Source organism: Leptodactylus fuscus, chromosome 6 (assembly GCF_031893055.1).
Source record: "Leptodactylus fuscus isolate aLepFus1 chromosome 6, aLepFus1.hap2, whole genome shotgun sequence".
Taxonomy (NCBI): domain Eukaryota; kingdom Metazoa; phylum Chordata; class Amphibia; order Anura; family Leptodactylidae; genus Leptodactylus; species Leptodactylus fuscus.
The window spans coordinates 137,942,102-137,967,084 of NC_134270.1; the positions used below are offsets into that span (position 1 = coordinate 137,942,102).

Below are 24,983 nucleotides of genomic sequence, written 5' to 3' on the forward strand. Positions count from 1 at the left end.
GTCCACTAATCTGTATCATGGCTGGACAGAGCTGGAAGTAAATCTAAACTTCTAACACATAAATAAATGCAAACGTAAAGCACACCTCTTACATTTTTAATTTAAGGCCAGGGACACACGTTGCGAATCCGAGGGGGGCAGCTGCCAGCAGGTAAATCTCCGAAGTGAATTTCAACAAATCCCATCTACACACTGCACAAGGAACCTACAGTGCTGTAGGTTTGGAGTCCGCAGCATAACAATTGCTGCAAATTGTATGAGGATTTCCAGTCTTTGCAATACAAAGGGTGAAATCCACCATAACTGTAGAGAGTTAAACTATAGCTGGGTGATTATGACCTAAATCAAAATGGCAATTAATCAGGCATTTCACCTTAATTACCATTTATAGCGTTTATTTAGGCTACGCCTCTTTTAGAGCCATGCTCCTTTTACAGTAAGCATTGGGTAAACCTTGTGAGATCCAGCTGTTTCATTCAGACTGGAACTTCTATGGAGTGACTCATTGCCGCTGCTGCCACCACCTCCTGGCATATGTGTGTCACATGACCTGCTGAGGCCCAATAGGAGATCGCAGTGGTGGTCCTTGACATCAGTAAGACATTGAGACAGCAGAGTCTTGCTGGAGCCAAGAGAAAGGAATTGCACTGTTCACCTCCCCCAAGTCTCCACTTATTATACTCTGGCATCTCATCGGATCCCAGAGTATAATACCAGTTCCAATTCAGGCGTGTTTAGTATGAATAAAACGGCAGGTAGAGCCTCACAAATATTGTAATAACCAAACCAAAATATAACAGTCATGAAAAATATCATGTCAGTTATCCTGGTTGGTGTTTGGCTTTGCTTAATAATTGCACAGCCCTAAGTGAAAACCAGCCAATGTTTGAGAGGGGCAGGTCAGCTGTGGGATATCCCACTGTGGACCACTACATGTGACCCTGGCTTTAAAGCACTTTGCTGGGGTTTTAAGATTAATAACCTATCCTTAGGAGAAGTCAAAAGTGTTCAATCAATGGGGTCCAGAATCTCAGCACCCCCACTGATCAGCTATATCGTTTACAGTGCTCCATACATCAGCATGGCATGCATACAGTATACAATGGAGAGGCTGCAGTGACTTCCAACAGCTGATCAGCAGGGGTGCCAAGCATAGGTTATTAATATTAAAAACCTACAAAACCCCTTAAATGAGAAGCCAGTTGCTTTTTTTTGGCTAACTTACCTTCTTAGAGTAGACTACAGTGAAATAATAATGTGATAGTGAACACCTAAAAACACATCTTCGATCTTTACATGTTCTCCTGTTCACTCTTACAACAAAAATGACGAAACTTCAGTGAAAATCAAAATGTATTCAAAATTAAAAGTGCATTTGCTTTGGGAGAAAGGAAAAGGAGATCTGGTCTCCACCATAAAAGAAATGCTGCACTGAACAATAACACAGGGTGAAGCCCCCCTCCCCATCACCACCAACTGCAGGGCTCACTGCTGAGCTTCTCTCTAGACATAAAGTGTAGCTCCACTATAACTATTCAAAAAATAATAATAATTAAAAAACTAGTAGTCACATTGGTATCTCACCTAGGTATAAACAACGATTTCTTCACGGTCAATACAAAGAGCCACGGCTCCGTAGTTGCTCCTAGGAAGGTCTGCACTACAGGTTTACCCTGGAGGTGGAAGATGCTGCAGACTATACCTCACCTATAGACAAGTGCCAGATCTTCTCGCTTTAAACTGCTGGTAGTAGACGTATCTTCTGAGTTGTTGTAGGCCACAGTTTAACTACAAATGCCTGATATGGCCAAAATAATAACCTAATATATTATTAAGTGCCATACACAATGTCCCAAGTGCTGGACTACGTATACATATGTAATCTCAAATTCTGCTTTGCCCTATAACAATTGAGAAGATTGCCCGCTTCAGTATTTCTACATCTTCTGATCTGTGGTGTTATAGCCACACTGCACTGGTCTATTAGGCTAGCCACATACATTAGATAGCGGCCCGCATTCCCTGCCGCCATAGACATGCACACTATGAGTGCATGTTTATTTCACTGGTTAAATAGGCATTTTAGTACATACATTGTAATGGTCTTCTAGTCAAGGGTATATACTACTGCTCCATTCAGTCTCTATGACTGACAGAGATAATCGAGAGTACTGTGCTTGGCCATGTTCAGCAGAGGTAGTGTACATACAGGACTACCCCTCCCTTCATATAGGGGACTCAGGACCGAGGAGTCAGACTCTATAACTTGTTTTACTGGAATATCCCCTTAAAGGGATACACGACTGCCAAACACTTAGCAGCTTACCTTGTACAGGAATCATTCCTTTTCCTGACTGCAGACCATGAGTGACAAGTGAACTGCCTGAACCAATGAATGCTGCTGAAACTGGTTGGTTTGATGATTTCGGGAAATTTCTTAATACGCTTTGTATAGTATGGTAGCCATTACGGAGGTGATCCATCATACTTACCTTGCATTTGGGCAACCAGAGATGGCTTATCAAAAGTATCATCAACAAAGCCAAAAACCCTATCTATATCACGTGTTGATCTTCTTGTATGGAAGTGGAGCTACACTTTATACTGTCCACGGATTTCTCCGCTCTCCTATACAGATATATATTTTTTTTGTCCAGATTTTAAAATCTGTCTTGTGAAAGGGACATGAGAACTACACGGTCAGAATTCACACACCGACATGTCCCTAACTCCAAATAATAAAAACACCTACATTGTAATAACTGCCCGGGGCAGTCTTCTACTGCAGAAACTTAGTCTGAGATGGGATACTGAAGAGAAAGTCAGATCTATTGCACCAGTCCATTGTCCAGCAGGGGTACAGCTTTAAAATACTGCGCCTTTCATTCTAGCGTGACTACTCTACCGGTTCAGACTTCACAGTGATAAAGTAGCAGGCCGAACAGTCCTGCAGTAAGTAATGGAAACCTCACACGGGCACACTGAGAAGACACAGTCTGAAGATACGGGTCTACAATGAGAGCTCTTTAAAAAAAAAAAAAAAATTTAGAGATTGTATGTTCACAAGGGACTGGCACCTTCGTCGGAAATCACTGTTGGCCACGTTGGCTGGCTGGATCCATCTGGCTCAACTCAGACTGGTCCAGTAGCTCAAAGTCATCGGCTTCAGCATCAGTGTCCAGCTCAGAGCTTGAGTTTCTCTGATATGTTCTCTGCCTGGGATTTTCCAAAAAGCCTGAGGCTTGCTGGGTGACACCTGCCAATGCCATCTGTATCATCCCGCGAGTGACTAGGTTGGTAAGGTTGTCTTTGAGTTGCTGAGCGCCGATTGCAAGCGGCACCTCTGACTCTGAAGACTCCTGCTCATCGTATAGCTGGTCACCAGACATATGGGGGTGGCTGCCTGCAATTGGGAGCCCAATGCTGGTGTCATCCTCATCATCTAGCCCGGTTGCCTCTGGATTTATAGAAGGGAAGTCAGGGAGGTCTCTTGCAAACGACTCTTCTGGGTCACTATGGCGGTCTAGATCTAGAGGTATACAAAGAAATGCCAATTCACATTTTTTTGGAAAACAATCTGTATACAATACAAGCCTAAAACTTAAGAGTTTTCTGGGACTTGCATATTGATGACCTATCCTTAGTAAAGGTCATCAATAGGCGATCAGTGGCAGTCCAACACCCAAGACCACCACAGATCAGCTTTTTCAGAAGGTTGTGGAGCTCACCAACACTTGGGTTCCTTCTATGTGCCAAAGACATTATGCTTACCGGTCACATGGTACAGCAGAAGCTCAGTTCTATTCAAGGTATTGGGGCTGAGCCTCAATACCAAGCACAGCCCCAATGCAATGTATAGCGTTCTGATTGGTATTCAGTGAAGAAGCTGCAGCCCTCACCCTAATATTGTAACCTCTAACTAATCAATGGGTGTCAGACCGCAACCAGTCACATATTAATGCACTACTAGTAAGCAATCAATATGCAAGTTCCTGGAAAAACCCTAAAGGGACACTTTTAACCCTGTCACTGCTATGGACATAGATCATATAGAGATACGATACTAAATTGCATAAGTTGCCAATGACTGTAAAGTGAAGGGAGACATTTTCACAATAAGTGAGGGGTCAGCTTTCGGAAAAATATAAGGTATGTGGATAGAATAGGATTTTTCCTTTGCTTTAGAATTAAGGTTTTCACTGTGATTGACAGAAGTGTAAAAAATCGTCTTGACAGGGAAAGGGTTAGAGGAAAAAAAAACAAGCAGTTGGAATGTGTCCCAGTGCAAGCAATACAGAACAGACACTCATCATAAGGAAAGGTTTACCTTCAGAGCCTTCTGTAAGAGGAGTCTGCCCCCGGGATAAGTTAAAGGTCCCATTCTCTGTGTATGAGACCTCTGCGTCTGAATGTTCAGAATCTGATATTGTTAGTTCTTTGGCGACTGCAGAATCATCCAGCTAAGGAGGGGATCAAAAAAAAAATAAAAAAAAAATCAACCTATGAGATGGATGTACGGCAGGGGGTGAGCAAATGGCATAACCTAGCAGTCTAACATTCATCTAGTTTACTGATGACAAAGGTAGGAACAGATCACAGGATCAAGTCTCAAGTACATATACATCTCTAGAAAGACAAAGCAGACATGGATACTTCCTCTTGTAGCAGGTGTATAAATCACATAGCGCATATTGCTCGTATCAGTAAGTCTTTATTCACATGACAGGGCCATGTGCTCAGCCAAGAAAAATGACTTATTACAGAGGAGTGAACAACCAAGGGTAATCTCTTTTCATGGGTCCCTCGTAGACTGGAGGGACCGTGAAAAGGGCGGGGGGAATAGTTTTATTATCTGGTCACAAAATAATAAAAAAATATTCACATGAATCATATCCACTGATGTCTCCCACAGCCCCCCCCCCAAAAAAAAAAAATAAAAAATTAGCACATGGCCATGAAACCTCATCATGTGAATAAGAGCACAGACCTCATTGCACATGATATAAATACATTAATAGATAATTGTCTGGGTTGCATTAAGAGGAAGTAAGATTCTTTATTTTTAACCCATTACAGACAAGTGCGCTCTTACCGTGGGACAGAATGCAGCCAGCTCCTCTTCACTGTCACTTCCCTCATTTGGAGGAAGTGCTCGCCCATGCACTGGTTACAAATAAAGGTACAATGTTACTGCTTGACATATTTCTTACAACCTGCACGTACAAATGTGAGACGCTAAGGCCCGGTTCACATATACGTTCGGGAAGTCCGCTTTGGGAAACCCCTGAATGGAAACCTATATGCATAAACAAGCGGTTACCTAAGGAAACCTGTAGACCCCATAGACCAGGGGTAGGGAACGTACGGCTCTCTAGCTGTTGCAAAACTACAACTCCCAGCATGCTTACTTGCTCTGCTGTTCTGGGAACTCCCATGGAAGTGAATGGAGAATGCTGGGTGTTGTAGTTTCACAGAAGCTGGAGAGCCAAAGGTTCCCTACCCCTGCCATAGACCATAGTGGGGTCCATGTGGTTTCTGTGCAAAACATGAGGAGAGAAAAGTGCTGCTTGCAGCACTTAACATGTTTTGTGTGGAAACCCAGCGGAAACCACACGATACCATTATAGTCCATGGTGTCCATGGGTTTCCTTAGGTAACCACTTTTTTTTTTAAGTGTATAGGTTTCCGTTCTAGGGGCCCCAAGCAGACTCCCCGAACGGAAACCCAAATGCCTAAAGCCACATTCTCACATTATAAATATAACCACAGTTATTGTGCATTGCTTGCCTAAATCCTGACAAACTTCCCTGACATCCTAGAAATGAAGGGGAATATCCAGGGTGTTTTTTTTTTTTTTTTTTGTTTCAGGATAGGTCATCAATAAAAGATCAGTGGGGGGTCTGACATCCAGGATCTCTGTTGTTCAGCTGTTTGGATGGGGGGTGTGCCGTGACCCTTCATCCAAGAGGTGAACAATACAAGATTGTATCTACAGTGTGCAAAGTAAATAGAGGTCAAGGAGCTTGTGTGATTGCTAAGGCCCCTTCAAGCAACTGGCCAGTGGGGGTCGTGAGTGTCAGCCCACCACTGAGCTTAAAAACAAAAAACTGGACAACCCCTTTCATGGAAGTAAATGAGGCATTTTAACCAGTTTCTTATTCCATACAGACTCTTTCTGCTGCATGTGAACCTGCTTTGAGTTTCAGAATCCACCGCCTGGTTCATTACTACTGAATAGTTATGGATTAGCCCCATGGACTTCAATAAAGCTGATCCGTCTATGGAGATGCAATCACATAGACGTCAGAAATTAGGCCTGACCTGTGTGAACAAGACCTAACAAATCTTGTGTGATCACGGACAGTCCACCTCTGTGTCACTTACACTGTCTCTCTTTCTGCTTAGACATCATGTATCCACGGACACTAAAGTCCAACCGCTGCAGGGCTGGCTCCAGTTTCTGGTAAACACGTTGTCCCAGGCGATGGTATATAGCCAAAGGCCACAGCAGGATGAACAGCACTGTACAAAAGAGCAAACAAGTTATAGGTAGAAGTGCACATCAGTGACATCCCTGACCACTTAGTGACGGTGGTTATGTAAAGGGACTCTTTAGTTTCTAAATCCCACCAGTTATGGGTCCTGTAGCAAATGGTGATGATAACATACAAATCGCCACAAAGCCTGTGCGCCTCTGGGCTACTGTGCCAACCTCTAATTACAGACATTATAATAGCCTTTGGTTACCGCATCCATCCAGTGGTAAGATGGGGAGAAAGTGGTAGTCTGAATCATAGCCAAATATAAGAGGGTGTGTATAATAAACCCCAACCACAGGTATTTTACAAAGCCAGCCAAGAAAATGAAAAGATGGACTCACAAAGAAGATAGGAGAGCACAAGGCCAGGAATATATCCACCCAGGACCGTCAGAAAAGTGAGGAATCCACAGACCAGGAGACAGAACTGCAAAAGGAACAAACAGACAATTATTAGAGATGTGCCATGTAATGTGTATAGGGCTCTGAGTGCCAGAAATATGTACGGACATCAGGATATGGGGTATAGACAAGTTAGCCCATGGATACACACTACAGGACACATAAATTGGCCATAACATCCAAACGTAAAGGGCTTCATACATTTTCCAATAGAAAGAGAGCAACAGTGCCATGCAGAGTTTGTACCTGAGGATATGATGTAAGTGTCTATATTGGTAATACTGTGGGATGTGTCACAATCAGCACTGTGACCCCCACACCCCATTAGAAGAATAGGGTTTGTGTTATCCCCCCCTTTTAAATGAAGCAACAGCCATCATTGTGTGTTGCTGCTCCATTTAATGTCTATGAGACCTCCATCAGGCTAAAAGCCTATTTAAATGACCCATGTCCTGAGCATGCTCTATTTTTTTCATGTGTCCGACCCACTGAGGTGAATGGGTCCGTGAGAGGGAAAAATAAAAAATATCCCATATGAACCTGTTATTTCACACATCCGAGCCTCTTTCATGTGTCCGAGCGCAGCTACCTAGATGTTATGGTCACTATTAACATCAGCATCTAAGGGCTCATTCACACGGGGCAGGAGGGGGCGGATTCTGGTGTTGAATCCGCCCCCTCACAATGGAGGTCTATGTAGACCGCTACCTTCCTTTTTTCCGTGAGCGGTATGTTCCGGCTCACATTAAAAAGAAGTGAGCTGTCGTTTCTTCAGGCAGATTCTGGGGCTGATTTAGCCCCAGCGTCCGCCTCTCGGCAGCACCCTCCGGGCTAGGCCCATTCATTTGAGGCTACTCCGGAGCAGGAAGCTGTGACGGTTGGAAGCCGTGACAGTCGCATTCTGGTCCTATTCTGATGAGGCTTCCCGCATCAAAATCAGGATAAAAATACACGGTCCCATGCCCTCTGTGAGCTATCCCTAAGGGGGTCAAAGCTTTCAGTCCCAGCCAAGTGCCTGTAGCCACCATAAGGGCACAAGTTTTGAGCCTGTGCGATCAGCATTATGTAAAAGAATGTCACTATACACTAAGCGCATTCCTGGATATACAGGTAACAAAATAATCTCTGCAAATATACAGAGGAAGACAAAGTTATGGGGACCTAATCTCATATAGAAATGGGCTTACCTTGCCAGGGTTTTCAGATTTGAAGACCTTAAGGTTCTTAAGAAAGTTTGTGAGAGTGATCCAGACTTCAGCTGCATGGTGACACAGCTCCGGTACACTGAGCAACCTCGGGTGTACAAAGCCCCAGCTAGAAGAGACCAAAAAGGACTAGAAATGCAATATGGATCCAAATATACAGTCCAGCTGCTACATAGAGCACCCAGGCTATCATATAGGTATAGTACAGTCCCAGGCCACATATAGCAGGATTCATGTGAGCATAAAGTACGTACAAAGCAGTGGATACACATAATAAGATCTCTTAGTTCATTTTGTTTTTGTGGCTGCAAAACATCTCCCTACACTGCCCAGCATTGTGTGCAATGCCCAATATCATCCTATTAGTATTGAGAGGATTACCATTCACTATTGAGCAATGGGCCCACTGCCAGGTCACAGATATTATGCTGCATGGCGTAGAGGGATTTAGGATCATTTAGACCATTTCCAGGGTCCACAACCCCAAACTCACCTTTCATTGTCCATCTCATTGGATCTTGCAGCTGAAATGATAAAAGAAACCAAATATTCACTTTCAGCAAAGAATGCAATACAACATTACATGTATGGAGAGGTTGTGTGTGGCGGCTCACAAGAAGGTCATCTAGGGTAGGGGGCCCCTCCTACATACCCTAACTGGGTAGAATAACAAGGGGTTGTCTATTAGAAAGCATACCTAACCTTGTGGATAGCTCTGTCCTGGTAGGCTGCCACGTAAGACGATTTCTGGCAATTTATTCTGCATTTTTAGCAGTTTTCCCCTCTGCAGACTCTCAGGTGAGGGAGAATACTCACTATTGTCTTACCAACTCTTCCCGTTCCATAGACTAATCATGTAATATGATATATCTGCGGGTCCAGGGCAAAACAAATTCAGCAGAGATTTCAGAGTCAATGTCACTTTAGTAAGGAGGGAAGGGAAATACAGAAAGAAAACATTTTTTCGACCAGACCTTTTACAAGTTTTGTTTTTTTTTTCCTGTAGATTGTGAGCCCCATATAGGGCTCACTATTTCCATTTCCCCCCCCATCAGTAGGTCTTTGGAGTATGGGAGGAAATCCACCAAATACGGGGAGAACATACAAACTCCTTGCAGAGGTAGACCTTTTACAAGGTTTATGTATACACACACACACACACACACACACACACACACACCTTTTAAGTTTAAGGCATACACTATGTAGGTCCCGACAACATTAAAGGGAGTCGGGCACCATCATATTAAACCAGCAAGGCTTTTAGCCAGGCCATCTGAATGGAAGGTCTTTTTCCCATGAATATCTGTGCCACTGTTGCTGAAATGTTCATTTCTTTCACAATATGTAAATGACTGATCAGCAGCAATGATGGTGGCTCCATTGTTACAAATTGCTACGCACCACATTGTTCTAAGGGTAAGTTCACACAGAGTTTTTTTGGTCAGGGTTTTGAGGCTGTATCAGTCTCAAAACCCTGACCAAAAAGACAGCTCCCATTGAAATTAATGGGAGCCGCTCAGGTCTTTTTTCCGGGAGCCGTTTCCTCTGGCTCCCTGATTCTTCAGGCTGAATCATGAAGACACTCCCTCCTCCAGACTAGGCCCATTCATTGGGCGTAATCCGGAGCAGAGTGCGCGGCTGGATGCCGGCTTTCAGTCGCGGCTACCTGGTTTTTGGATCGGAACCTGAGGCAGTGTGAAGTTACCCTAATACAACCTTCTTTACCCCTCTGAGTGACAAGGCCAGGGAGCCATGTTGAAATCTCACCTGTTCCTGTGTTCTCACATTGCACTTGTATATTACAGCAGTGTGGGGCGTAGCACTTTGGAGTAACATAGCTGTCCTCGATGCTCTAGACTTACCATATGTATATTGTAAAATATATGAATATCTTGGCAATGGAGGGAGAAATTTTCACGGTAAAAAAGGCGTTGCATTAAGTTGAACCTGACTTACCCAACGGTGCTGCGGGTTTCCTAAGCTTCACCCTGGTGACACATTCCCTTTAAGCACTCTATTAATTCTCACCTCCAAGTTCAGGCCAAATTTTGTTCTTCCATTGATCCACACAGATGATGATCATCAGACCAAAGGCTGCCAAGAAGACAATTCTGAGCGAGGTCAGGGCAAAAAACCTACAGACAGAATAGATTGTTAGGTTTCCATGAATCCCTCTCTATCAGCAGAAAGTTTTTTTAACCCACATAGCAGGTTTATAATTGTTTTTCAATGAAATATAAGATCGCCAGGGAATCCAGTCTCTATAGAAGTTTCAGGCTCCATACATCTTTAAAATCAAGCACAATCTTAAAGGCATAAAAAAGAAAAAACAGACGGCACTGCTAATTCCCCAAATGTACATAGAAAGATGGTATAATTATTTTGAAATACTGTTCTTGATCGGAAATACTGATTGACAATATGATGGTGGTGCTCAACAAACCCCAGAAGAACAGTAAAGACGTGAAAAATGAAGAAAAGTATGGGTGGGCACTCACCAATCAGTAGACGACATTTTCTTCTTAATAAAAACAAATCCTTTATTGGGTACGTATAAAAAATTCCTCAGGGAGGGAGTGATAGCATAAGCGGCAGAAAAAATGGCAACAGCCGTTTCGCGTTCAGACGCTTTTTCAAGCCTAAGATGCCATTTTCCATGGGCCTAGCATTTGTGAAAAACAGAAGTCATGGTCCGTTCCCAGTCTGTGTATGGGGCTTACACAATACGGCCATTATGATATTCATGAACATCTATGGCTCTATTCACACAGTTCAATGTCCATATTGACAGACAATGAGCAAGCATGTAAATTTTTAAAAAACAAAAACATGTAACTAGACAAATTCCCTGCCATTGTTATTAAAACGGCCATCATACAGCCATATTTCAGTCATGTGAATAGAACTTTATACCGTACCCATGGAAAAGAGCTGCCCGTGTAAGGCTGTATTCACATGACGGAGAAGAATGGCTGTTTTAATAACAATGGCAGTGAATGGGTCCAGTCACATGTCACACACATTACATACAGTATATGGAAAAGCCTAGGCAGGCCAATGTATTCCTTACTCAGCGTGTTGTACTGAAGAAAATAACAGGAAAGCCCTGTTATCTGTGTATGTGCCGGCCTGCCCTCACGTGACAGACCGGAGGCCGACAGAACTGATAAACTTTCCGACGCCAGCCTGACGCTGTGCACAGCAGGTGTTATCCAAAAACGTAATGCTTCAGTTTACTCTGCAGTCAAGTGTTAAGACATTATCGCCAGGACCAGCTCCACAACACCATATGCCAGCCGGGCATGCTTACTGTACCAGATGCTGGACAAACAGGCAGCAAAGGCAGGTGACTGGTACTGAGCTGTGTGCATCACTATAGCCACCACCGAGTCACCCAGCTTTCCTAGACACCTGAACGGCGATTAGAATTCCTGTATATATCCCTACCGCAAAATCTGTGTCTAGCTAGCTCGATTTCCTATGATAGATGCAATGGTGGCTCAGATGACAAGTCAAGGACATAAATTTACTTTGCTTGTCTACTTTTAAGACGTCTTTCTATAAATGAATAGTTCGGGACACAATAAGAAACTTTGTCATACATCTTATTAAAGAAATAAGTTTCCCTCTCCACTTATTAAGCTTGTTTTCCTCCAATTGTATATCTGTATAGACTAACTCCATACATAGAAGTCTATGGAGAGTGGAGGCTTTTCATTTATTGCCTCATTCTGGGCAGTGGTAGAGACATTTAGGACTGGGCCAATAAATTGCCAGGGGCGGCTTATAATAAGGGCAAGATGAGTTGTAGTCTGGGGCCCCATCACAAGTAATTGCCCATTTGCCCCCATTATAATAAAACCTTGTAATCAAATGTTGCGGGACAGGAGTCTATGGGTGTCAAATGACCCTCAAAAGGTTTACATAGCGGTTCCGCTCGGACCGATCAATTTTGAACCGGAAATGCTATTATTAACAGTGGAGTTTCGGCGGAGACCCAGGAGAAGTGAGCAAATGTAAAAAAAAAACCCCAAAACCTGTGTTACTCACCTCCAGTGTACGGAACTATTGGTCCTCCTTTTCCAATCTCCTGAATGACACCAGTGATTGGGCCTCAGTAGTCACACAGCATTGTGACACTTGTATCTATGCATCACGATACCATGTGACCACTGACGCCGAATCAACGGTCCCAGATGCCATTCAGGAAGTCGGAAAAGGAGGAGGATCAGCGCTGGAGCACAGGGGGAGAAAGTAACCCATTTTTCTTCAGGTTTGCCCTGGGCCTCCGCTAATTATACTATGGGCCTGAAGAGATACCACAGTATAATAATAGCCATTCCATTTTGGACTTTTTCGGTCCGAACAAAACTGCAGGCAGAAGCTCAAAATACTGTAATAACCAAACCGAAATGACTCGGCAAAATCACATTGGTTAAGCAGATTGGAGGTCAATTTAGGTTACTTTTAATTGCCCAGCCCTGGTCTTATCTTGAAGATGCAGCAGCGTCAGAAGAGCCGCACTTATTGGTGTACGTTTTTCCAGCAGCTCCTCTTCACCTCTAGGTAACTCAGCCTTATAAGTGGAGAAGAAAACGCATTTCTTTAATAAGATATAGTACAAAGTTCTTATTTCTGGAAGACTCCTCAGGTCCTTATATGTCAATAGGCGATGTGTAAAGCTTAGTTTCCTAAGAGTTGGAGCCGCAGGGGTGTAAACCAGTTCCGCCGGCTGCTTTGGGTCCCATTAAGTCAAGAGCCGATACAATTAGGAACCTTCCCAAGTAGCTAAAGACTGATAAACGTAAGTTACAGAGAATACAGACAACCATTACAAAGAACACTCCATATATAGATCTATTTTTTGATGCTACTGTATCAGGCGGATTACTGGAAACATGGACAGCGAGACGTCACCATTGCTCCTGCTCCCATATGACCCATAGACATGGCCGACAGATAAGCTGCTTTTAAGCTTAAAGGTTTAACATCTACCCTAAAGTGTTTGGCCGATCAGGGCACACGTCCACATGAATATGGGATATATATTTTATCCATTACATAGCAACAAGTCCTCCGCGATACATGTGCAAATTGTAGGAATTATTGCACGGTCAATGAGAGATACAGACACGGGACCAATACAATATAATGGTACTGAAGGCACCAAAATATCAGCCCGGAATTGAAGAGAATTTATCAGTAATCTTATAGCTTTCCTTTTGTATTCTGTACGCCCACTCTTCTCCTCCTCCAGCTGGTATACTGATGCCAGGCTCCAGGGACCACGGCTGCTAGGCACGCGTCTGATCACAATCCTCTGATGGCTTACAACAGGGAGGACTACATGGAGAAATCGGAGAATTTCTTCTATAAAGGGCCGGGACAAGGCATTTTGGTGTCCAGGTAGATAAAGAGAATTGCACCATAGAATCATTTCAGTGAACGGAAAAGATTTCCGAGATCAGGGTAGACAGTCAGCGACAGGTGTATACGCCAAACAATACAGCGTATACGCACACAATGGGAAATATCCCTTTAAAAAGGAGCTTTCCAGTCTCCTGACCCTTTTAGTACATAAAGAATTAGCAGCATACAGACAATACAAAAATGAGCCTGGAAACATTGGAAAGAAAATGACATAAAGGCACGGATCAGACAGCAGCCTATTAATAATGTATAGAGCAGATGGGAGAACACCCCTATACAGTAAGACGGGGAACATACTATAGGAAGACAGGAGACTAAGCGTACAGTGAGCAAGGGGTTAACATCAGCTTACACCAATTGCGTCAAAATGACATCAGTGAAGAGGTAATGAGGAAAGTAAAAAGAGTACAATGACCAGGAAGGGCCGTCTGTCCCCCAAACGTACTATCAGAACTATAATGCTAGTCATACCGTAGGAATACATTAGAGAATTATATATATATATATATATATATATATATATATATATATATATATATATTTATTAAAGGGCTTTTCCACTCTCGACAAGTTGCACCCTCTCCACGGGATGGGGTGGAAGTTAGTGTGGGGAGAGGGGGGGAAGGTCAGACAGCAGGGACCACACAATTATGTAAGTGGGGGCATTCTTAAAGGGATAGTGATCGGATAGATGTTCTTGCTGCCATACATGACTATCTACAGCAGTCCCGTTGAAAGTAATGGAGCAGAGACAAGCCCATTGGTCAGGCTCCAACTGATCCATAACTTATCCTCTATCCTGTTGATGGGGCTAGGTAATTAAGATGGCAAAACCCCTTTAACTAATAAGCAGGTGTGGCATCTCCACACCCAGATAGGAATCATGTCCTGTCACAGTCCTGATAGATCGATCTATCTATCTATCTATGCATGCCATGGGGTCTGTACTGGTTAACTCCTAAGATGCTGCAGTCAGCATTTAAAAGACAAACTTGTGAAAACTAGCGCGCCCCTGCCATTTACTGGGAGGGGGTAACAGCCTAATAGTCGGTAAACACACAAAAGGTCACTCACAGCCTGACATCTAGAAAGTAGAGCGAGACTGACAGCGACCCAGCAGAAGTCAGTACAGAGGGATGAAACATTTATATCCAGCTCGTGCTCTTCCCATCAGTTCCCTGACCTGACACCTGCTGTGTAGACGTCCATGGGATCCCACAGCGCTAACACAAATGCCCCCATATATACTTAATAAGCCGTGTTCACACATCAGTAACACAATTCTACACACAAGCCATATCCTCAAAACCAAATACAAGAAGTGTAATAAGAGGAAGAACGTGGAAAGCTTCCTTATCACACTAGATAGGATCTGATCCCACTATGGCTCCAAAGATATAACGTCTACACAGGGCTCTATTGTGGTGTGGAAATGAAGCTTTACCCTAGTCGCCCCCCTTTACAAGTGAGCAATCCCTTTAAGCAGCTGCGGGGAGATCAAATATCTCACAGCTGCTCTCCCTGGCACAATGAACAGGCAATGGGTTGTCAGGACGGTGATCAGTGCTGGCCCATAAAGAGAACAGATGTCATACAGGTACCCGAATCCTGCAGAAGAGGAAAGGCACGCTGATCAACAATGGCGCAATCCCCTGCGGCAAATCATACGGAAATATGTGCGGTTTTTGAGTGCAAATTTATAGCAATGAAAACACAAAGAAATATGTATTTATGTGCACTTAGTTTTCCATAGAGCAGTTTTTTGCTTTTTACTACCGTATATGTACCTATATTACGCAGGGGAGCAGACGTGGGGAACGTGATATCGGGAGGCATTAGGACAAGAGCTTGTTCAGACAGGCCTGTTCGATTTCCCTTTCCATACTCTTCTAAAATCAAGTCTGGGTTTTCATGGGATAAAAACATCTAAAGGGAATCTATCAGCACCTTCAGGCTTAGTTCACAGAGTTTTATGGCAGCGGATTTTGAGGCGGAATCCACCTCAAAATCCACTGCCAAAAACGACTCCCATATCTTGCTGCAGATTCCAGCAGCGTCCGCGGCTCCAGACACGCTCCATTGTAGGCCCATTCATTCAGGCCTACACAGGAACGGGCTGCCGATTCTGCATGGGCATTCCGTTGTGGCGAGGAATGTTTACGCGGCGGAAAACGTTTCCATGACATTTTCCTCCGTGTGAACATACCCTTATGGTGCCCTTTCTGTAGGTAGCACAACACTATGGGGGGAGGGGGAGTTGGATTCATAAAGACCAACATATGGCTTGTTGTAATGTCCCCAGTGCCAGCACCTACACCTCACCATGCCCAAGCACACGCCTGCGCCACCCCTTCTTGTAATACTCTATTTTGCTACTTTAGCGATGTAAATGATGATGAATATGGTGCTGGCATAGACTGGCCCATTTTCCGAAGAATGGCGATGCGGAAATAGATTGTTTATGACTATTTTACGCCACAAAACTGGTATAGTGGTTTACCCCTGTGTCTCTTATGCCTGCCCATGGTGTAGTTTTGGTGCAATTCACACTGTACCACTGGCATCAGTTTTTTTTTCCCACCCTGCCCAGCTCCACCTTCTTCCAACCGCTCAGACAGGGACAAAGCTGTAAATCCAGGGCTGGAGGGTGGCGATAGTCTGTAGCACATGAACTCAGGAGCTCACATAGATCCCAGAGCTCACTTGTCCTCATCCAATTCACTGGAACGTAGGCTGAGCTGTAGTGCCCAACCATGGTTAGTACACAGTGTACAGAGCCATTATACTGGAGGTATGGTGCCTGCTGCTATAAGCTGATCAGTAGGGGTGTAGGCATCAGACCCCTGAGAATTTCATGCCAATTTGATGACCAATGCCAAAGATAGAAATTCCATATTTAAAAGCTTGAAACCACTTTAGTGTACATCCATCTTTGGCTACCAATTCTTATGGTCGGGGGGGAGGGGGCGGCAAAAGGATGGAAAAATGGTTCCTCTGTTAATAATTCAGGTCCCTTCTCCCATGAAGATTGTGGAAGGGATCATCACCCTACACCAAATGTCTTGAAGGGGACAAAAGAGCGACTATCAAGTAGCATAGGGCTCCCTGACTATATATGTATGAATGACATTTACATCTAATAATTGTGTACAATACAGAGTACATGGGGTGTGCCAAAGTGACGAGTCCTAGGTGGATAGAAATAGCAGAGATATGAGTGTCACTTATGGAATCGGCTAGAACCACCTTTGGGAGAACTGCGCTGCTTTTGCTCACATACACATTTATTTGCATCAGTCACTACTTATAGAAAAATAAGAGGACACTATATTGGTATAGTTGGTATATCTTCTCTTCTCAGCATATGTGTGCCTATGTCTGTAATATATTACTGTGTATTATCCTGTATCTGTATTACTATGCTGCTGTAACATGTTGAAATTTCCCCACTGTGGGACTATTAAAGGATTATCTTATCTTATCAGGGCTGACCAGGACTGGAGAAATATTGCCACACCTGCCTACAGGTAGTGTTTGGTATTGCAATTCAACCCCAAAAGAGCTGAGCTGCAATACTGGAAACAATCCATAGACCGATGCAGCCCTGGTTTTGTATATAAGCAGCAATTTTTTCTAATTCTGAACAACCACCATATATACATCTAAACCGTATATATGTATCTACACATCAGAATGCAGCTCAGTCAACATCTCCAACTCAGGGCGGTGACAGAGGTGAACCTGAAGCCGCAGAGGCATTAGGATCCTGGATTCCCCGGGGCTCGCTTCTACAGCTCAAAATGCTAACAAGGCAGTATCCTGAGGGAGCGGGGGTTTCCTGTATGCGAGATATTAAAATATGATCAACATGCAAAGAGCAAAAACTGTGCAAAGTGCAAGAATGTCTTCTGAGAAACGGGAAATACTTACCCAGTGTAAGAAGAAAAGCCAAAAAAAGAGCTTGGCCGGGAAACTCAGGCTTTAAAGCTGTGGATTCTGAAGATGTCAAAGAGTAGTCACCTTCTGCAAAACTGGGATCACAAGCGCACAAACACATTCATATTCACATACAGACTATGCCTGCAGAGTCATGGAGTGACTAGTTATATGGTTGAGCATACCGACCCCTCCAAACACCCCACCACAGGGTGCAATATTAATGAGGTTCCACCTCAGAACTGAACCAGAGAATAATAAATGGAGGTCCAGGGAAAATACAGTGTTATACTCACCTGTCCTTGGCTCTATCGGTCTTCCGACTGCTGTCACGGATCATTGAGGCGGGTGATTGGGCCTCAGTCACATGAGTCCTGCGGCGTTGTAGCACTTGCATCTCATCGGCATATGACCGGGCCTCAATGATCCCCGACATCTGGCAGAAGATTGGAAGAGAATAGAGAGCCATGTCGGAGCCTATGAGAGGTGAGTAACATTGTTTTTTATGTTATCACTTCCCTGGGCCTCTACTCATAATACTCTGGGGTATAACGGGACCCCAGTGTATAACAATAACAGCTTCGATTTGGATGTGCTTAAATCAAACAAAACCGCATCTCATGAGCTTGGCCCAACACATACCCATACCTTAAGAGACGCCTGATGTAAATAATCCCCACTAATCATAAACCAGGTAAAATGTCTGATTAATTGCAATTCAGGTCATAATCACCCAGTCCTAGTATATATAACTCTGGTTTTAACTAGTGAGGTTTTTTTTGTCAGCAATATGTCATTGGTGCGGGGCTGATACCCAAGACCCCTGCAAGTCAGCTGGAGGTCAATGAGTAAGGGGAACAGCTGTACTTGGTATTACAATAGGATTGCACTACCACTGTATTCTGTGACATCACTGACAGCTGATCTATGGGGGGTCCCAAAGTGTCAGAACCCTTTGGTCATTCAAGTGTAAGGTCTGGAAAACCCCAATAAGGATGCGCATACCTATAGAGTAATACCTTTAGAGGTGGACTGTTGGTTAACCATGGATATTAACTGGAGGTAGGACAAAGACTGACGTCATATACTAGAGGTAGGCAACCTTCGGCCTTCCAGCTGTTGTAAAACTACAACTCCCAGCATGCATGGGAAACCCCATGGAAGTGAATGGAGCATGCTGGGAGCTGTAGTTTCACAGCAGCTGAAGTGCCAAAGGTTGCTGACCCCTGTCATATACATTAGCAGTGGCCATTGAGCCTTTACATTCCAAGATCAATGACATTCCTGAGCTGACCTCTGACCTGTCTAATTTCAGTACTCACCAAACCATGCCCCATCATCTGGTAATTCCACTGCTATGGAAAAACACCATGGCTATGTACTGGGAGTCACGACTAAACGCTGGAATGAGGATCGTGAATAATGTATTGACAAGTCTGTGCTGTTAGTCACGGTGTCACATGATGACGTTCTAAAAGTCACCCGTCATATAGAAAAACGGAGCCAGAAACTGAACCTAGGCCGGCTGTACAGATTGGATCTGGAGTGGAAAACAAGACAAAAGAAGTGCAACGAGACCGTATAAGATGGGGGGGGGGGGGGGGGGGATGAGCCAAAAGCGGCCGATCATGCCAAACACTGGGATTTTCATCCTACAGTCCAAAGTCTCTTGTCAGCCAAGATTTGTGACCTCTATGAGCCTGCCAGCTGGCCACGCTAACAGCATTGATTGCTCAGGAACGGTGGGGGCTAGAGGAAAAATTCCAACTGTGCCGGAATATAGAGGAGCGGCAGCAACAGGGAAACCATTACTTTACCTGTCCTCCATGTAAACATAGCAAATTTAAGGTTTAGTTTTTATGGTGTGCACTACAAATAACATTCCCTATATTCTCTGCGTCCGCAGGATCATAGTGATACCAAATTTATATAGTTTGTTATTTTTCATACCTTCACAAAAAGCCAAAGTTTTACTCGCTTTATCTTATAACCCTATATATCACAGAGCTCAGCTTCTCTCCTCTATCATATAATCCTATATATCACAGAGCCCAGCTTCTCTCCTCTACCATATAACCCTATATATCACAGAGCTCAGCTTCTCTCCTCTATCATATAACCCTATATATCACAGAGCTCAGCTTCTCTCCTCTATCATATAACCCTATATATCACAGAGCTCAGCTTCTCTCCTCCATCATAAAACACTATATATCACAGAGCTCAGCTTCTCTCTTCTATCATATATCCCTATATATCACAGAGCTCAGCTTCTCTCCTCTATCATATATCCCTATATATCACAGAGCTCAGCTTCTCTCCTCTATCATATATCCCTATATATCACAGAGCTCAGCTTCTCTCCTCTATCATATATCCCTATATATCACAGAGCTCAGCCTCTCTCCATCTATCATATATCCCTATATATCACAGAGCTCAGCTTCTCTCCTCTATCATATATCCCTATATATCACAGAGCTCAGCTTCTCTCCTCTATCATATATCCCTATATATCACAGAGCTCAGCTTCTCTCCTCTATCATATACAGTCCTATGAAAAAGTTTGGGCACCCCTATTAATCTTAATCATTTTTAGTTCTAAATATTTTGGTGTTTGCAACAGCCATTTCAGTTTGATATATCTAATAACTGATGGACACAGTAATATTTCAGGATTGAAATGAGGTTTATTGTACTAACAGAAAATGCGCAATATGCATTAAACCAAAATTTGACCGGTGCAAAAATATGGGCACCTCAACAGAAAAGTGACATTAATATTTAGTACATCCTCCTTTTGCAAAGATAACAGCCTCTAGTCGCTTCCTGTAGCTTTTAATCAGTTCCTGGATCCTGGATGAAGGTATTTTGGACCATTTCTTTCTACAAAACAATTCAAGTTCAGTTAAGTTTGATGGTCGCCGAACATGGACAGCCCGCTCTCAAATGATCTGAAAACAAAGATTGTTCAACATAGTTGTTCAGGGGAAGGATACAAAACGTTGTCTCAGAGATTTAACCTGTCAGTTTCCACTGTGAGGAACATAGTAAGGAAATGGAAGACCACAGGGACAGTTCTTGTTAAGCCCAGAAGTGGCAGGCCAAGAAAAATATTAGAAAGGCAGAGAAGAAGAATGGTGAGAACAGTCAAGGACAATCCACAGACCACCTCCAAAGAGCTGCAGCATCATCTTGCTGCAGATGGTGTCACTGTGCATCGGTCAACTATACAGCGCACTTTGCACAAATAGAAGCTGTATGGGAGAGTGATGAGAAAGAAGCCGTTTCTGCACGTACGCCACAAATAGAGTTGCCTGAGGTATGAAAAAGCACATTTGGACAAGGCAGCTTCATTTTGGAAACAAAAATTGAGTTGTTTGGTTATAAAAAAAGGCGTTATGCATGGCGTCCAAAAAGAAACAGCATTCCAAGAAAAACACATGCTACCCACTGTAAAATTTGGTGGAGGTTCCATCATGCTTTGGGGCTGTGTGGCCAATGCCGGCATCGGGAATCTTGTTAAAGTTGAGGGTCGCATGGATTCCACTCAGTATCAGCAGATTCTTGAGAATAATGTTCAAGAATCAGTGACGAAGTTGAAGTTACGCCGGGGATGGATATTTCAGCAAGACAATGATCCAAAACACCGCTCCAAATCCTCAGGCATTCATGCAGAGGAACAATTACAATGTTCTGGAATGGCCATCCCAGTCCCCAGACCTGAATATCATTGAACATCTGTGGGATGATTTGAAGCGGGCTGTCCATGCTCGGCAACCATCTAACTTAACTGAACTTGAATTGTTTGTCCAAAATACCTTTATCCAGGATCCAGGAACTGATGAAAAGCTACAGGAAGCGACTAGAGGCTGTTATCTTTGCAAAAGGAGGATGTACTAAATATTAATGTCACTTTTCTGTTGAGGTGCCCATACTTTTGCACCGGTCAAATTTTGGTTTAATGCATATTGCGCATTTTCTGTTAGTACAATAAACCTCATTTCAATCCTGAAATATTACTGTGTCCATCAGTTATTAGATATATCAAACTGAAATGGCTGTTGCAAATACCAAAATATTTAGAACTAAAAATGATTAAGATTAATAGGGGTGCCCAAACTTTTTCATAGGACTGTAATCCTATATATCACAGAGCTCAGCTTCTCTCCTCTACCATATAACCCTATATATCGCAGAGCTCAGCTTTTCTCCTCTATCATATAACCCTATATATCACAGAGCTCAGCTTCTCTCCTCTACCATATAACCCTATATATCACAGAGCTCAGCTTCTCTCCTCTATCATATATCCCTATATATCACAGAGCTCAGCTTCTCTCCTCTATCATATAATCCTATATATCACAGAGCTCAGCTTCTCTCCTCTATCATATAACCCTATATATCACAGAGCTCAGCTTCTCTCCTCTATCATATATCCCTATATATCACAGAGCTCAGCTTCTCTCCTCTATCATATATCCCTATATATCACAGAGCTCAGCTTCTCTCCTCTATCATATATCCCTATATATCACAGAGCTCAGCTTCTCTCCTCTACCATATAACCCTATATATCACAGAGCTCAGCTTCTCTCCTCTATCACATAAATGTGTGTGTGTGTGTATATATCAAAGATCGCTGTGTTACCTACATTAATGAAAGCAAATGAAATCGCATTGATTTGTGATGAAACTGCGACTCTTAGTCGCAAAAAATAAAACAAAAAAAAGCGCTTGATCTTATAGTGACTAGACGAAGTCCCAGTGTTAGCACTTTCTGTGTCACAACGTGACGGAACACACATACATTAGTGAAGAAGTCACAACAATCTTTCGTCATGTAATGGGAGTCATGTCCAAAATTGCCGCACCCATCAACCACTTAACTCTCGTTCACATCAGCATTTGGATTCTGTCTGGGAGAGTCCACATGAGGACCCCCACCGAACGGAATACCAAACGCAAGTGCTGGTGCAGTTAAAGCACATGGACCCCATAGACTATAATGGGGTCCGTGTGCTTACCGCCAGATCTCTGCAGGGATCTTGCAGACAGGAAAGTAGTTCACCATTTGCTGTCCTGTCCGCATGATTTGTGCGGGCAGCGCGCGGCAAGCACACGAACCCCATTATAGCCTATGGGGTCCATGTGCTTTTACAGCACAGCACTTGTAATTGCGTTTCTATTCCATTCGGGGTGTCCCCATGTGGACTTCCTCCGGACGGAATCCAAATGCTGATGTGAATGAGGGCTTACTTCTGTATAAACATGCCCCTTTAGCATGTAATTACTATGGATAGAGAGGAGCAGCTGCTACCCATGGCCGACACCACTTATCTAAGGGAGAGCAAGGAATTGATATCTGATCCCCATTAAAACAGGTTCACTACAGAGATGTAACGTCTATGGCCAGTATTACTCCTTTGCCCAGTGTTTGGGATGTATGGTTGCTGTGCCCAGGGGGTTTTATTCTAAAGAAGATAGTCAAGGGTACCTTGGAATAAAGAATACAGGGGCAGATGTAAGACTGGCATATGAAGACCCCAATAGTTGCAGGGCACAGTTAACTTATGAAGAGGCTCAGGCCTGTGCGCCAGAAGGGAGACCCTCACCACTTAGCAACTAGCAGAGACTTCCAGTAAAAAGAACTTGCAAGCGTTAAGATTAACATGTCATCAACGCAACCTCGACCACTGAAAATGACCTGCGAGGTGCAGAGCAGGGGATGTGTTACATCTTTGGGGACACATCCCCCCCCATGCCAGAGAACCAGAGTAGAGGGGTTAATATATCCCCCCACAGTGGTTATATCTGATACTTTTTCCCCTTTCTATTTGTTACTTACTGGGAAAACCTGCTTACTGACACATCCGCTACGAGGCAGAACCCAGGGCCAATAAGGAGATCACCAGCTTATACCATAGCGCTTCACATACAACAAAGCAGCTGAAAGATTTCCATGGCTTCGTGGCTGTCCTTACAAAACAGGTCATGTGACAGTAGCATGCAGGTCCACGAGTACACTGTGATAACCAGGAATCTATGGAAGTGTATACAGTATACATGGTGCAGGGGTCAATACATTGGGGGATGTAACACTACAAGGCCCAGCATACTCCGAGAGGCAGGGGCACAGGGTGCAGACTACAGATTTTGGTACAGGTTACATAAGCACTGACATATATAACACCACAACTCCCAGCATGCTCTAAGAAGCAGATACTATAGATTTGGGTCCAGGTTCAGCAGCCTGTGATATATGTAAGCACTGATACGTATAGGACTGCAACTCCCAGCATGCTCTGAGAAGCAGATACTACAGATTTGGGTCCAGGTTATAAGTAAGCACTGACATATATAGCACCACAACTCCCAGCATGCTCTAAGAAGCAGATACTATAGATTTGGGTCCAGGTTCAGCAGCCTGTGATATATGTAAGCAATGACATATATAGGACTACAATTCCCAGCATGCTCTGAGAGGAAGGAGCACAGGGTGCAGACTACAGATTTGGGTCCAGGTTATAAGTAAGCACTGACATATATAGGACCACAACTCCCAGCATACTCTGAGCGGCAGATACTACAGATTTGGGTGCAGTGTACATAAGCACTGACATATATAGGACTACAACTCCCAGCATGCTCCGAGAGGCAGATACTACAGATTTGGGTGCAGTGTACATAAGCACTGACATATATAGGACTACAACTCCCAGCATGCTCCGAGCGGCAGATACTACAGATCTGGGTGCAGGTTACATAAGCACTGACACATATAGGAGCACAACCCCCGGCCGGTCCCGCAGCTATGCTGGGACTTGTAGTTGCTGTGGTGACATGCCGGCTTACCAGAAGGCTGCATTGAGCAGCAGGTGGAGCAGGGCGCTGTGCCGGGGTCTCTCCCACACCAGCACGGCCTGCAGGTAGCTCAGCACCGGCTCGTAGCTCCCCAGCTTCTCCAGCAAGGCTTCCTGCACAGCCCGGACCTGCTCGTCTCTCTCCCGGGCGGCCAAGCTTCGGGATCCGCTTCTCCTCATCCTCAGCCCCGAGCTCTCTTCCTCCTCCTCCGCTCTCTGCGCCATCTTTAATTCGTTCTGCCTGCTCTTCCGAACTCACCAGGTGGTCAACATTGACGTCACTCCCTGGCGCTGACGTCAGAGCTTAAACTACGTTCACACAAAAGGCAGATACGCAGACAATTTCGTCACTGACGGACTCACCGGCAGTATAAACCGGAGCCGCCGACCCGTTACTTGTAAACCCCGCAACAATCTCCGCCAACGCAAAGCTATACACAGCGCATGCGTACAGCTATCATCCGTCAAAGATCATGGCGGCTCTCACTTGATGAGAGAAATCGTTTTTACCGTGTATTTTTTCCGTACGGATTCCATCCAATGAGGGCTCTCCTGTAGGCCCCGCCCACTGGCTGGTCACTGGTCGCTATGTCCGTACAGTCG

At 44.0% G+C, this 24,983-nt stretch overlaps 1 protein-coding gene across 1 annotated transcript; it reads right to left on the reverse strand.

The window, feature by feature from the left end:
• Window positions 1–1,284: 1,284 nt before the first annotated feature.
• On the reverse strand, window positions 1,285–24,938 carry RETREG3 (reticulophagy regulator family member 3). Its single transcript, XM_075277395.1, has 9 exons — window positions 24,373–24,938; window positions 10,177–10,283; window positions 8,639–8,669; window positions 8,128–8,254; window positions 6,881–6,965; window positions 6,385–6,522; window positions 5,093–5,163; window positions 4,328–4,460; window positions 1,285–3,529 (listed from the first exon to the last, which is right to left on the reverse strand). The coding sequence occupies exons 1-9, from the start codon at window positions 24,603–24,605 to the stop codon at window positions 3,090–3,092; spliced, it is 1,365 nt and encodes a 454-aa protein (XP_075133496.1). The 5' UTR covers window positions 24,606–24,938; the 3' UTR covers window positions 1,285–3,089.
• Window positions 24,939–24,983: the final 45 nt, after the last annotated feature.

Excerpts from the sequence above, each read along its gene's own strand:
- RETREG3 (XM_075277395.1), bottom strand. The coding sequence starts at position 24,605 with ATGGCGCAGAGAGCGGAGGAGGAGGAAGAGAGCTCGGGGCTGAGGATG. Across the intron at positions 6,966-8,127 it reads AATCTGAAAACCCTGGCAAG|TTCTGTCTCCTGGTCTGTGG; the intron begins GTAAGCCCATTT and ends TTCCTTTTGCAG. Across the intron at positions 5,164-6,384 it reads TAAGCAGAAAGAGAGACAGT|TGCATGGGCGAGCACTTCCT; the intron begins GTAAGTGACACA and ends ATTTGTAACCAG.